General features: G+C 45.3%; 1 protein-coding gene across 2 annotated transcripts in view; it reads left to right on the top strand.

Annotated features, from left to right (window-relative positions):
* Positions 1-13,801, top strand: part of LOC126419131 (myrosinase 1-like) — a 553,078-nt gene that overhangs the window by 273,452 nt on the left and 265,825 nt on the right. For both annotated transcript variants that reach the window (XM_050086237.1, XM_050086238.1), the window contains exon 2: positions 8,609-8,905. In XM_050086237.1, the coding sequence (XP_049942194.1) occupies positions 8,740-8,905 (166 nt within the window). In that variant the 5' untranslated portion in view covers positions 8,609-8,739. The remainder of the gene's footprint in view (positions 1-8,608; positions 8,906-13,801) is intronic.

Genomic DNA, 13,801 nt, shown 5'->3' with positions numbered 1-13,801 from the left:
AAAGTGTGTTGGTGGCTGGTCCCGGCGGAGGTTCGAGTCCTGGCCTCGGGCATGTGTGTGTGTGTGTGTGTGTGTGTGTGTGTGTGTGTGTGTGTGTGTGTGTGTGTTTGTCCTTAGGATTATTTAGTTTAAATAGTGTGTAAGCTTAGGGACTGATGACCTTAGCAGTTAAGTCCCATAAGATTTCACACACATTAAAGAAAGTGTGTTGGGACACGTTTTGTTGTTCATGTTGTGTATTAATGACCTTTCAGGCAACATAAGTAGGGCCTCACACCTTTCGCGTATGATGCGATTATAAAAAAAGCTGCACAAATGTTCACTGAGATCTTGATAAGATTTCGAAGTGTTGCAAAGATTGGCAATTTGGTGTAATTGTTTAGAATTGTAGAACTGTGGGCTGCACAGAACGGAAAAAAGAGTAATATCCTATGACTAAAATTTCAGTGAGTTTAAATTTGGAATCAGTAATGCCATACAAATACATGCGTGTTGGTTGGGGGGGGGGGGGGGGGAAAGGGGGGGGGAGATCGGTTTGTTAGTAGAATATTAGGGAAACGGAATCAGTGTACAAAGGAGATTGCTTACAAATCACTCCTGCGACTTGTCCTAGAATATTGCTCAAGTATGAGGGACCCGCACCAAAATAGGACTAACATGCGGCACTGAACGTACACGGAGAAGAGCAGCGTGGATGATCTCAAGTTTGTCTGATCCGTAGGAAAGTGTCGCGGAGGAGCTGAAAGCACTGAACAGGCAGACTCTTGGATACAGACGCAAACTTTCCCGTAAGAGACCACTGACAAAGACTTAACGACCAGTCTTAAATGATGAATCTAGGAGTGTATCTACTCCTGCCTGTACGTATCAATTCCGCAGGGGCCGAGAAGACCGCGTAGGTCTGTTCAGCGCGGCGTCATCCCGTGCTCCTCGAGGGAACAGAACGAGAAGAAACACCAATGACTGGTACAGTGGGGCGTGTCCTCAAAAAATGGTTCAAATGGCTCTGAGCACTATGGGACTCAACTGCTGAGGTCATTAGTCCCCTAGAACTTAGAACTAGTTAAACCCAACTAACCTAAGCACATCACAAACATCCATGCCCGAGGCAGGATTCGAACCTGCGACCGTAGCGGTCTTGCGGTTCCAGACTGCAGCGCCTTTAACCGCACGGCCACTTCGGCCGGCTGCGTGTCCTCTGCCATGCAATTAACAGTGTTTCGCACAGTATGGATGTACGAGCGTGAGTCAAATGAAAACCTCAAATATTTCTTTAAATATTATTTATTGTGCAGAAGAGGTACAAAGCTGTATCACTTTACAACATAGTCTCCCCCACGCTCAATGCAAGTCCTCCAGCGCTTACAAAGTGCATAACTTCTTTTAGAGAAAAATTCTTTTGGTAGTCCGCACAAACACTCATGCACCGCGTGGCGTACCTCTTCATCAGAACGGAACTGCTTTCCTCCCATTGCGTCTCTGAGTGGTCCAAACATGTGGAAATCACTTGGGGCAAGGTCTGCTGAGTATGGTGGATGAGGAAGACACTCAAAATGCAGGTCTGTGATTGTTGCAACTGTTGTACGGGCAGTGTGGGGCCTTGCATGTTGCAAAAGGACACCTGCTGACAGCAATCCACGTCGCTTTGATTTGATTGCAGGCCGCAGATGATTTTTTAGGAGATCTGTGTATGAAGCACTGGTGACAGTGGTCCCTCTAGGCACGTAATGCTCCAAAATGACGCCTTTTTCGTCCCAAAAGAGAGTCAGCATAACCTTCCCTGCTGATGGTTCCGTTCGAAACTTCTTTAGTTTTGTTGATGAGAAATGGTGCCATTCTTTTCTCTCTCTCTTCGTTTCCGGTTGGTGGAAGTGAACCCAGGTTTCGTCCCCAGTAACGATTCTTGCAAGGAAGCCATCACGTTCTCGTTCAAAGCGCCGAAGAAGTTCTTCACAAGCATCAACACGTCGTGCTCTCATTTCAGGAGTCAGCTGCCGTGGCACCCATCTTGCAGACACTTTGTGAAACTGGAGCACATCGTGCACAATGTGGTGTGCTGACCTATAACTAATCTGTAAACGTGCTGCAGTGTCATTCAGTGTCACTCGGCGGTTTTGCTTCACTATGGCTTCAACTGCTGCAATGTTCTGTGGAGTCACAACTCGTTTTGCCTGACCTGGACGAGGAGCATCTTGCACTGAAGTCACACCATTTGTGAACTTCCTACACCATTCGTAGACTTGCTGCTGTGATAAACATGCATCGCCGTACTGAACCTTCATTCGTCGATGAATATCAATAGGTTTCACACCTTCACTACGCAAAAACCCAGTAACAGAACGCCGTTCTTCCCTGGTGCAAGTAGCAAGTGGAGCGGCAATCTTTATACAGATACTGCGACAGTATGTGTGCACCTGCACTATGCTGCCAACTACAGACCACTCCGCTCGCTGTTTGTAGCACGCTTACCAACTTACAGGATGACGGCGCGAAAATTCGATTTGTTATTACAAATTTAAGGTTTTCATTTGACTCACCTTCGTAGATGTAGAATATAATGAACTGTTTGGCGGCTAAACATGTCAAAAGTCTGATTAAAGAAGTGGCTGGTGTATTAGTTAAATTTAGGATTCCTGCATTTAGACGTACATGATAAACATAGCCATTGAGAGAAAGTCTTACAAGGATGACACCACACAGCATATGGAGTTTTGTTCAAATGGCTCTGAGCACTATGCGACTTAACTTCTAAGGTCATCAGTAGCCTAGAACTTAGAACTAATTAAACCTAGCACTACTGACAACATGACTCGTGCATGTGATGTTATTTATATGTATTTGACGATGCTGGTGCTGATTCTGCATTTAACATTTGACGATGCCACTATGGCTGCAGTACATTAGGATCTTGTTTTTATGAAACAGAAATAATGATGGTCATTAAATACCGAAACCGGTAATCTGTTAACAAAAGGTTTGTGACCATAGACGTAAATTAAAGGAAACATATTACATATACGGGTCACTGTTTTTTCGCGACAATGTCGCAGCTTGTGAATATCAGACATATGTTGATTAACACATAAGTAATTGCCATTTTTATGAGAGATGCGCATCTTCCTATTCCTAATTACATAAATCTAGTTTTCATTACAAATATACAGGGTGTTTCAAAAATGACCGGTATATTTGAAACGGCAATAAAAACTAAACGAGCATCGATAGAAATACACCGTTTGTTGCAATATGCTTGGGACAACAGTACATTTTCAGGCGGACAAACTTTCGAAATTACAGTAGTTACAATTTTCAACAACAGATGGCGCTGCAACTGATGTGAAAGATATAGAAGACAACGCAGTCTGTGGGGGCGCCATTCTGTACGTCGTCTTTCTGCTGTAATCGTGTGCTGTTCACAACGTGGAAGTGTGCTGTAGACAACATGGTTTATTCCTTAGAACAGAGGATTTTTTTGGTGTTGGAATTCCACCGCCTAGAACACAGTGTTGTTGCAACAAGACGAAGTTTTCAACGGGGGTTTAATGTAACCAAAGGACCGAAAAGCGATACAATAAAGGATCTGTTTGAAAAATTTCAACGGACTGGGAACGTGACGGATGAACGTGCTGGAAAGGTAGGGCGACCGCGTACGGCAACCGCAGAGGGCAACGCGCAGCTAGTGCAGCAGGTGATCCAACAGCGGCCTCGGGTTTCCGTTCGCCGTGTTGCAGCTGCAGTCCAAATGACGCCAACGTCCACGTATCGTCTCATGCGCCAGAGTTTACACCTCTATCCGTACAAAATTCAAACGCTGCAACCCCTCAGAGCCGCTACCATTGCTGCACGAGAGACATTCGCTAACGATATAGTGCACAGGATTGATGACGGCGATATGCATGTGGGCAGCATTTGGTTTACTGACGAAGCTTATTTTTACCTGGACGGCTTCGTCAATAAACAGAACTGGCGCATATGGGGAACCGAAAAGCCCCATGTTGCAGTCCCATAGTCCCTGCATCCTCAAAAAGTACTGGTCTGATCCGCCATTTCTTCCAAAGGAGTCATTGGCCCATTTTTCAGATCCGAAACGATTACTGCATCACGCTATCTGGACATTCTTCGTGAATTTGTGGCGGTACAAACTGCCTTAGACGACACTGTGAACACCTCGTGGTTTATGCAAGATGGTGCCCGGCCACATCGCACGGCCGACGTCTTTAATTTCCTGAATGAATATTTCGATGATCGTGTGATTGCTTTGGGCTATCCGAAACATACAGGAGGCGGTGTGGATTGGCCTCCCTATTCGCCAGACATGAACCCCTGTAACTTCTTTCTGTGGGGACACTTGAAAGACCAGGTGTACCGCCAGAATCCAGAAACAATTGAACAGCTGAAGCAGTACATCTCATCTGCATGTGAAGCCATTCCGCCAGACACGTTGTCAAAGGTTTCGGGTAATTTCATTCAGAGACTACGCCATATTATTGCTACGCATGGTGGATATGTGGAAAATATCGTACTATAGAGTTTCCCAGACCGCAGCGCCATCTGTTGTTGACAATTGTAACTACTGTAATTTCGAAAGTTTGTATGCCTGAAAATGTACTGTTGTCCCAAGCATTTTGCAACAAACGGTGTATTTCTATCGCTGCTCGTTTAGTTTTTATTGCCGTTTCAAATATACCGGTCATTTTTGAAACACCCTGTAAAATTCTAATTAAGTATCTTGTATGAAAGAGTTAATGAAGAATGTTTAAATTTAAAAAAATATCAGAAATTAATTTTTTCCCATCTTGATGTATTTTACGCTTCGCGGGAATGCTCCTAGAACTTGGACTTTTGTTTAAAAGTTTATGTTATCCAGGTATTGAATCCATGGCATCCACTTGGCTTGCAAACGATCTACCTCAGCGCGATGCTGCGCCTTCGAAACGACGATCTTGTTTTAGGGGGCGCCTTCGAAACGACGATCTTGTTTTAGGGTATGAAAGACAGTTGGAAAAATTTGAAAGTGAATTTTGTTGAGACTTTTTGAGAGTTGCATGGTACTCCTTTGGGAGAGTAGTATGGTGCCTGAACGGTCAGACATCTCCGATACATATATTTGTGAGACACAGGGCAACTGCTCCCGACGTTTGTCTCATTATGAATGTAGAAACGTTGTCCGAGCTCCCACGAAAATCACTATTTGAGAGTAGAGAGTGTAATGAAAGAGGAACGCTGCATGTAATATTTGAGTTCTGGCCTTCACGCCCTACGTATATAAAAAAGAAATACAAGAATCTGAAACTTCCTGGCAGATTAAAACTGTGTGCCCGACCGAGACTCGAAGTCGGGAACACAGTTTTAATCTGCCAGGAAGTTTCATGTCAGCGCACACTCCACTGCAGAGTGAAAATCTCATTCTGGATACAAGAATCTGTTTGTCGTGCTGTTTCCTTGCTAGCTCCAGCTCAGAAATACGTGTATTATTTTGTACCAGCTGTATACAGATTTATTTAAATAATTGTATATGCTAGATGTGTTTTGTATAGGAATTTAATTAATAATTGTGAACCCTCAGGTGAAAACTCGCTGGTATAATATGAAACATGCCCTGATAAAATTAAAAAAACGTGAACTCACAAAATTTTTAAGTTGAGTGAAAAGAAACATGTTTTTTTACAGTTTGTTATAGAAATTACCATATATACTCAGAGATTTATATTATTTATAAATAGTGAAGAAAACAACAGCAGGTGCTACAAGAGAATATAGGATTCAGTATTATACGAGGCGTGTTTTTTAAGTAAGTACGGTTTTGAAATTAAAAAAAGACATGCTAAGATATCTCAATAATTTTATTTTTACGTGAAAGCCTGTACCTTAATCTAGTTTTCTACATAATTTCCGTCAATATTGAGGCCCTTGTCACAATGCTGTACCAGTTTTTGAATACCCTCCTCATAGAAGTCTGCCGCCTGACTTGTTAACCACTGCATCACCACTGTTTTGACTTCGTCATCGTCTTGAAGACGCAGACCGCCCAGGTGTTTCTTCAAGTGCAGGAACAGATGGTAGTCACTGGGCGCAAGATCGGGTCTGTACGGAAGGAGATGTAGAGTTTCCCATCGAAAAGATGTGATGAGATCTTTGGCCTGATTCGCCACATGCGGACGGGCATTGTCTTGTAGCAAAACGATGCCCTTGCTCAACTTCCATGGACTGTTGCTTTGATTCTGGTGTGACGCAGGCTACCCATGTTTCATCACTCGTAACAATTTGGCTTAAGAAATCATCACCGTCGTTGTGGTATCGCTCAAGGAAAGTCAATGCACTGTCTAAACGTTTGGTTTTGTGCACGTCTGTCAACATTTTCAGTACCCAACGTGCGCACAATTTTCGGTAATTCTTTTGCTCGGTCACAGTGCCACACAAAACACTACGAGACACATTAGGAAAAAGAGGAAATCGTAACGCTTCTGTTTTCTCTCACCTTATTGTCCACTTCCTGCACCAAACTTTCACTAACGACCGAGGGACGCCCACTCCGTTGTTCATCATGCACATTTGTGCGGCCATCTTTAAATGTTCTCACCCACTTTCTTACCATTCATAATGTTTTCTCCGTAAACTGCACAAATCTCACGATGAATATCGATCGCTTTTAGGCCTTTAGCTCTAAGAAATCCTATAACAGCCCGTACTTCACAGTCGGCGGGACTCACGATTATCGGAGGCATCTTAAACACTCAGTACACAACGTAAACAAGGAAGAATCAGACTGTAAAGGCGTCAGCGCGTAGATTAAGGTACAGGCTTTCATACAAAAATAAAATTATTGAGATATCTTAGCACGTCTTTTTTAATTTCAAAACGGTACCTATTGAAAAAAAAAAAAAAAACACGCCTCGTTCTTTCCCTGATGTGGTTATAGTGCTCACAGTCGTGATTTATGTTCTTTAGAAAAGATGCATAAAAATCAGTTTAGAACAAAACATAAAGACAAAGTAAAATTGCTGGCACCTACATTGCTATTAGAAGCAACATACTGAACTGACATGGTCTGAATATCGTATAATATTTTTATTGTATTATTGATTCTTGTCTGGCCATTAAAATTGCTACACCAAGAAGAAACGCAGATCATAAACGGGTATTCATTGGACAAATATGTTATACTAGAGCTGACATGTAATTACAGTTTAACGCAATTTGGGTGCATAGACCTGAGAAATCAGTACCCAGAACAACCACCTGTGGCTGTAATAACGGCCTTGATACGCCTGGGCATTGAGTCCAACAGAGCTTGGATGGCGTGTACAGGTACAACTGCCCATGCAGCTTCAACACGATACCACAGTTCATCACGAGTAGTGACTGGCGTATTGTGACGAGCCAGTTGCTCGGCCACCATTGGCCAGACCTTTTCAATTGGTGAGAGATATGGAGAATGTACTGGCCAGGACAGCAGTCGAACATTTCTGTATCCGGAAAGGCCCGTACAGGACGTGCAACATGCGGTCGTTCATTATCCTGCTGAAATGTAGGGTTTCGCAGGGATCGAATGAAGGGTAGAGCCACGGGTCGTAACACATCTGAAATGTAACATCCACTGTTCAAAGTGCCGTCAATGCGAACAAGAGGTGACCGATACGCGTAACCAGTGGCACCCCATACCATCACGCCGGGTGATACGCGAGTATGGCGATGACGAATACACTTTTCCAATGTGCGTTCACCGCGATGTCGCCAAACACGGATGCTACCATCACGATGCTGTAAACAGAACCTGGATTCATCCGAAAAAATGAAGTTTTGCCATTCGTGCACCCAGGTTCGTCGTCTAGTACACCATCGCAGACGCTGCTGTCTCTGATGCAGCGTCAAGGGTAACCGCAGCCACGGTCTCTGAGCTGATAGTCGATGCTGCTACAAACGTCGTCGAACTGTTCGTGGAGATGGTTGTTGTCTTGCAAACGTCCCCATATGTTGGCTCAGGGATTGAGACGTGGCTGCACGATCCGTTACAGCCATGCGGATAAGATGCCTGTCATGTCGACTGATAGTGATACGAGGCCGTTGGGATCGAGCACGGCGTTCCATATTACACTCCTGAACCCACCGATTCCATATTCTGCTAACAGTCATTGGATCTCGACCAACGCGAGCAGCAATGTCGCGATACGATAAACCGCACTCGCGATAGGCTACAATCCGACCATTATCAAAATCGGAAACGTGATGGTGCGCATTTCTCCTCCTTACAGGAGGCATCACAACAACGTTTCACCAGGCAACGCCGGTCAACTGGTGTTTGTATAAGAGAAATCGGTCGGAAACTTTCCTCATGTCAGCACATTGTAGGTGTCGCCACCGGCGCCAATCCTGTGTCAATGCTCTGAAAAGCCAATCATTTGCATATCACAGCATCTTCTTCCTTCGTGGTGTGGCAATTTTAATGGCTAGTAGTGTATTAGAAGCAACAGTACTGAACTGACATGGTCTGAATATCGAATGATATTTTTATTGTATTATTTCATTCTTGTCATTTGTAGCAATTATTATATATACACCATCAATAAACTCTTATGTTCCCTAAACCAGAGGTAAATTTCATTTCCAGGTTTGGTTCGCCGTCGGCGACTGACGTGACGTGTTCCCTACCGAGAGGTAGGTGGGTGAGCCTCGAGTAACGCCGACTCTCTCCCTTTCTTCCCGCCCGCCTGCCTGCAGCAGCAGTCAGTAGTTCGTGCGATGGCCGCCACCGCGGCGCTGGCGCTGGCCGCGGCGCTCCTCGCCGTCGCCGGCCTCTCCCGGGGCTCCCCCCAGGGCGGCCTGCCCAGCCGGGACTTCCCACCGGGCTTCATGTTCGGCGCGGCCACCGCCGCCTTCCAGATAGAGGGCGCCTGGAACCTCAGCGGTAGGTCGTACTCACCTGCAGCACCCCTCACGTTTCTTCTTGTCAACAGGCTCTGTCACAGCTACCGGCAGAAGCGCAGCAGAGGTCAGAATTAACATGTGTACAACAATAGTTAGTTTTTGAGTACCGGTCAAAGGACATTTTACACAGTTGGGCGATGAGTATCTCGTAACAAGTATTCAAAATGTCGAAATATTGTGACAGGTTAAAAGTGTTTGCTCGGTGGCGGCTCGAATCCGGAACCTTGCCTTTCACGGACTGTGTTCTTACCAGCTGGCCCATCCAGGTGTGACTGACCAGCTGCCCTCACTGCTTTACGTCAGCCAGTACCTCATAATCTACCTTCCAAATTACGTAGAAACTCTCCTGCATGCCTTACAGGACTAGCAGACAGGATACCTACACAGGAATGGCTTAGCCACAGCCTGGGCGATTGTTTCTAGACTGGCACATACATATCAGGGTGGTTCATTCTGGGAACGAGAGTTGTGTTAGCAGAATCCAAGCTGTGACCACAGTCGTGCCCGCATAGCTCAGCTTCTAACATAACTGCCATCCAAACACGAGATTCCAGGTCCCAGTTCCGGTCTGGAAGTTTCAGAACAGCTGCACAGTGAAAGTTTCATTATCAATAAGAATCATCCTCCACTCGGCTCTATTCACACTGTATGATCACAAGTATCCATACACCTATTGCTGGACTTAATATGGCGTCTGTCCACTCTTCACTTGGCGTCAACTGTGCTGGGGACACTTACACTGAGGTGTCTGAATGAATGTCTGTGCACGAGTGGCAGCCATCTATCGCCCATCTGAGTTAACGAACACTTCGCTTTCCTTTAAATATATGGCCGAAAGACTCAGCCTTCAGGGACTGCGAAACGAACCCTGTCGTCCAGGACCGTATGCCACAAAGAGCGCAGATTCGCCACGAGATGGAGAAATTCACAGACGTCTATAATGCAGAATGAGACAGACGAGAACCTACGTTATAGGGAAACCCAGTAGATGCTTCCAGAATGAGATTTTCACTGTGCAGTGGAGTGTGCGCTGATATGAAACTTCCTAGCAGATTAAAACGGTGTGCAGAACCGAGACTCGAACTCGGGACCTTTGCTTTACACGGGCAAGCGCTATACCGGCTGAGCTACCGAAGCACGACTCACGCTCCGTCCTCACAGCTTTACTTCCGCCAGTTTTAATCTGCCAGGAAGTGTAATATCAGCGCACACTCCGTTGCAGAGTGAATATCTCACTCTGGAAACATCCCCTAGGCTGTGGCTAAGCCATGTCACCGCAATATCCTTTCTTTCAGCAGTGCTAGTCCTGCAAGGTTCGCAGGAGAGCTTCTGTAAGGTTTGGAAGGTAGGAGACGAGGTACTGGCGGAAGTAAAGCTGTGAGGACGGAGCGTGAGTCGTGCTTGGGTAGCTCAGTTGGTAGAACGCTTGCCCGCGAAAGGCAAAGGTCCCGAGTTCGAGTCTCGGTCCTGCACACAGTTTTAATCTGCCAGGAAGTTTCCTGTAGAAGCTGTTTGTCCAGGGAGACGTAGCAGCGTTAAATATGGCAGACGTAAGATTGGCTGTAAGGGGAAACGCTTATGAAAACTATTCAATTCTGTGGTAATTCAGAGAATGAAGCCACAGTAATTTTCATCTACCATCCTTCATAAATCTGCATGGTGATCCCAATAAAACTTGAATACTCATCATATCTACAATAGCTTAGGATTTACTGTTGATGTGGAATTAACAAGTTTTGTAACAAAGACCTGAATGCTGGAACCTGAGCGCTTAGGTCGATCTTAATGATCGTCATTTCATATAAAAGCGTGTCATTAAAACGACAAATGTCGTAAATATCAACTCTGTAACTTTATTTGTTCGAAAGATATAGTAAATTTAAATGATCAGTATTTACAGTTAAGCATCAGGTCATCGATTCATCCACACAAAACACATTGAACGATGGCAGCATGACACCTTATTGAATCATTAGGTAATAGAATACTTGTTGTAAAGTTCAGAGCATAATAGTTACTTTTGTTCTTTATTTAATTATCAGAAAGCACACTGGTGCAAGGCTACTGACCTTGGCATTCAAAGTTAAGAAGGAAATTGTATTGGTTTTATGTAAAAGAATTTAACGTTCATTATGTAATGGATGTTATTGTCACTTTATTTAGAACGTGAAAGTCGTCAAAATTTCATTATTTAAATATGTTAAAATGTACAGTAATGTAGAATAAGCTGTAGCCAATGAGATGGACGCCTTCAGGAAAGGTAACTGCCCCAGGCAGTTGAGCGAGGAGGTTCGGCGAGTGGGAAAACGCGGTCGGAGACGGGCACAGGGACAGTGCTGGTGGAGACGCGAAAGTAGGCAGTCGGTCTTTAGGTAGCTACTAGGAAGTGAAACAACTCAGAAAATCTCGCGTTGTGTGGTATCGCCGGATTTAGTCTCTGAGCGGTGAGCAGCCGCGCGCCTTGTTTGGACTCGAAAGTTTTCGCGTAGTTAACGAGGTGGAGTATTGGACTTGCAATTCGCGATGGAATTGTGAATGATCGAACTGTGTCATATGGATATGCGCTCGAGTGTAACGGTAACTCTAAATACCACCACTTTCGCTATTAGTTTGCTTTCTGAATAAACATTGTTCTAAGCAAATCGCAACTGTGTGGCTTGCATCATTTATGGTTCGTTAATTTAGCTCCCGATATTATTATTACTGTTGTTATATGTTATATTAAAATTGTATGTTTCATACAACTTCGCAAACTTGCCATCAGCCAGACAATTTAACCAAACCGGCACAAGTGTCTAATTTGCGACACGTGCGGTTCAGCTCCTAGACGAGTTTGAGCCAAGACGTTTCGACGAATCGCATGTGAGCCCGAACATCTTTGGAATGTTAGCTCGCACCCAAGAGCCGAAACTAGAGAAGGTAGTTATTTTGGACACTGGGGGCTGGTGAGAAATCGACGTTCTGACTCATCCCAGAGGTCTTCTTTTGGGTTCGGGCGTGACTCTCGGTGAGACAGTCCATTTCAAGAATGTGATTGTCCACAACCTCTTGTCTCACAGACGCTGCTTTATGACAGGGTGCATTGTCATACTGATACAAACACTCATTGTCTCCAGACTTCCCCCACTGCACACAGTACACAATGGTGTAAAGCGTGCCTAGATCCTTCCACGTGTGCCCTGCCTCTAAGCACAGTAAGGGGACCATGGCCTGACCGTTGAAAGCTGAAATACCTTAACACCACCTGCTCAGGACTTCGCTGCTGGCACTACACGAGATGCCAGGTAACGTTCTACAGGATCCACCACACACGAACACTACCAGTGGACTGTCACAGGGTACAGAGTGACTCATAACTCCAAATGACTCGTTTCCAGTCATCCACTGTCCACTGGCGTCGTTGTTCACACCACCTCAAGCTTCGCTTAGCACTGAATAAGGACATGTGTGGCTCATGAGGAGCCTCTCCACCATTGCACCCCATTCTCTCTAACTCCCTACCCGCAGTCTCTGCGCTACCTAAACTCCTGGTAGCACCTTGGAACATTTGAGCCACTCCTTCTGCTGATTTCATGCGATTTCTTTTGCAACGACACTCTGCAATGCTCGACTCCCCCTGTCCATGAGTACTTCAGGTCTGCCAAGTCGTGGTTTACCAGTGGTTGTTGCCTCGCGTCCCCAACTCACAGTGACGTCCCTAACAGTCGACTCGTGCAGCTTTAGAAGGGGTGAAATGTTGCTGATCGTCCAGTTACTCAGGTGAAATCCACGGACAAGTCACCAGCTCCCTGCCCGAACCGCCCTGCTGTTTCCCCTGCTGACAGCACACTCCTCACCCACCTACCCCTCTGCGGCGGGTCCGCCACTTGTCACATCTGGTGGTCAGTTCCGCAATACGCACGGGTGTCCACATAGTTTTCATTACATAGTTTATCCACGCATTCCAGAGTCTTGCACACCGGTGCACTTTCAGATACCCCCAGTTCGTATCGGAACACTTCGTGAGAGTCTGACGAAGTGCCTCTGCATTAGTAATTGTTTTAGGTGGCTCCAAAGGACTGAGGGTGAGGGACGTGTAGGTTGCTCGCCCGTTTTTCACACGATATCCTGCGAACTATTGGAAAGGGTTTGACACTGTGAACCACTGCAGACTGCCAAAGCACGTCCTAGAGTGCGGATTAGGATCCCAGATATGTGAGTCACTCGAAGACTTCTTAATAATACAACACAGTACGTTGTCCTCGACGGCGAGTGTTCACCAGAGAAAGGTTTATCGTTAGGCGTACCCCATGGAACTGTGACAGGACTGGACTAGTCCTCGATAGACAAAAATTGTCTGAAGGATAGGCTAAGTAGCCATTTTCTAGTCTTCTGATTATCATATAATGCACTGGGAAGCATCGTCGTTGAACGACTGTAGAAGGACACAGGATGATTTGGACAGACTTCCTGTATAGCGTGATGAATGTCATGTTGCAATAAATGTAGAAAATTATAAATTTACACAACTGAGTAGGAAAAAAATCCCGGAATTGTTCCAATAGTGTGTTAGTGATTTGCTGCTTGACACAATGAGTTCGATTAAATAACTAGGCGTAACTTTGCAGAGCGGTATGAAATGGAACGAGCACTTAAGATCGCTAATAGGGAAGACGAATAATCGACTTCGGCTTATGGGGAGTATTACAGGAAAGTGTAGCTTATCTACAAAGCAGACCACCTTCTGAACACTACTGCCCCCCATTCCTGACTACTACCAGAGTGTCTGCGATCCACACCCGATCAGATTAAGGAAGGCACCGATGCAGTTCAAAGACGAGCTTGATTGATTTGTCACTGGAAGTTTCGATCTGCATGTGAGTATCTCGGAGACGCT

This window comes from Schistocerca serialis, chromosome 9, assembly GCF_023864345.2.
Source record: "Schistocerca serialis cubense isolate TAMUIC-IGC-003099 chromosome 9, iqSchSeri2.2, whole genome shotgun sequence".
Classification (NCBI taxonomy): Eukaryota; Metazoa; Arthropoda; class Insecta; order Orthoptera; family Acrididae; genus Schistocerca; species Schistocerca serialis.
The sequence above is the reverse complement of the archived record's forward strand: the minus strand, read 5'-3'. Positions and strand labels throughout refer to the sequence as shown.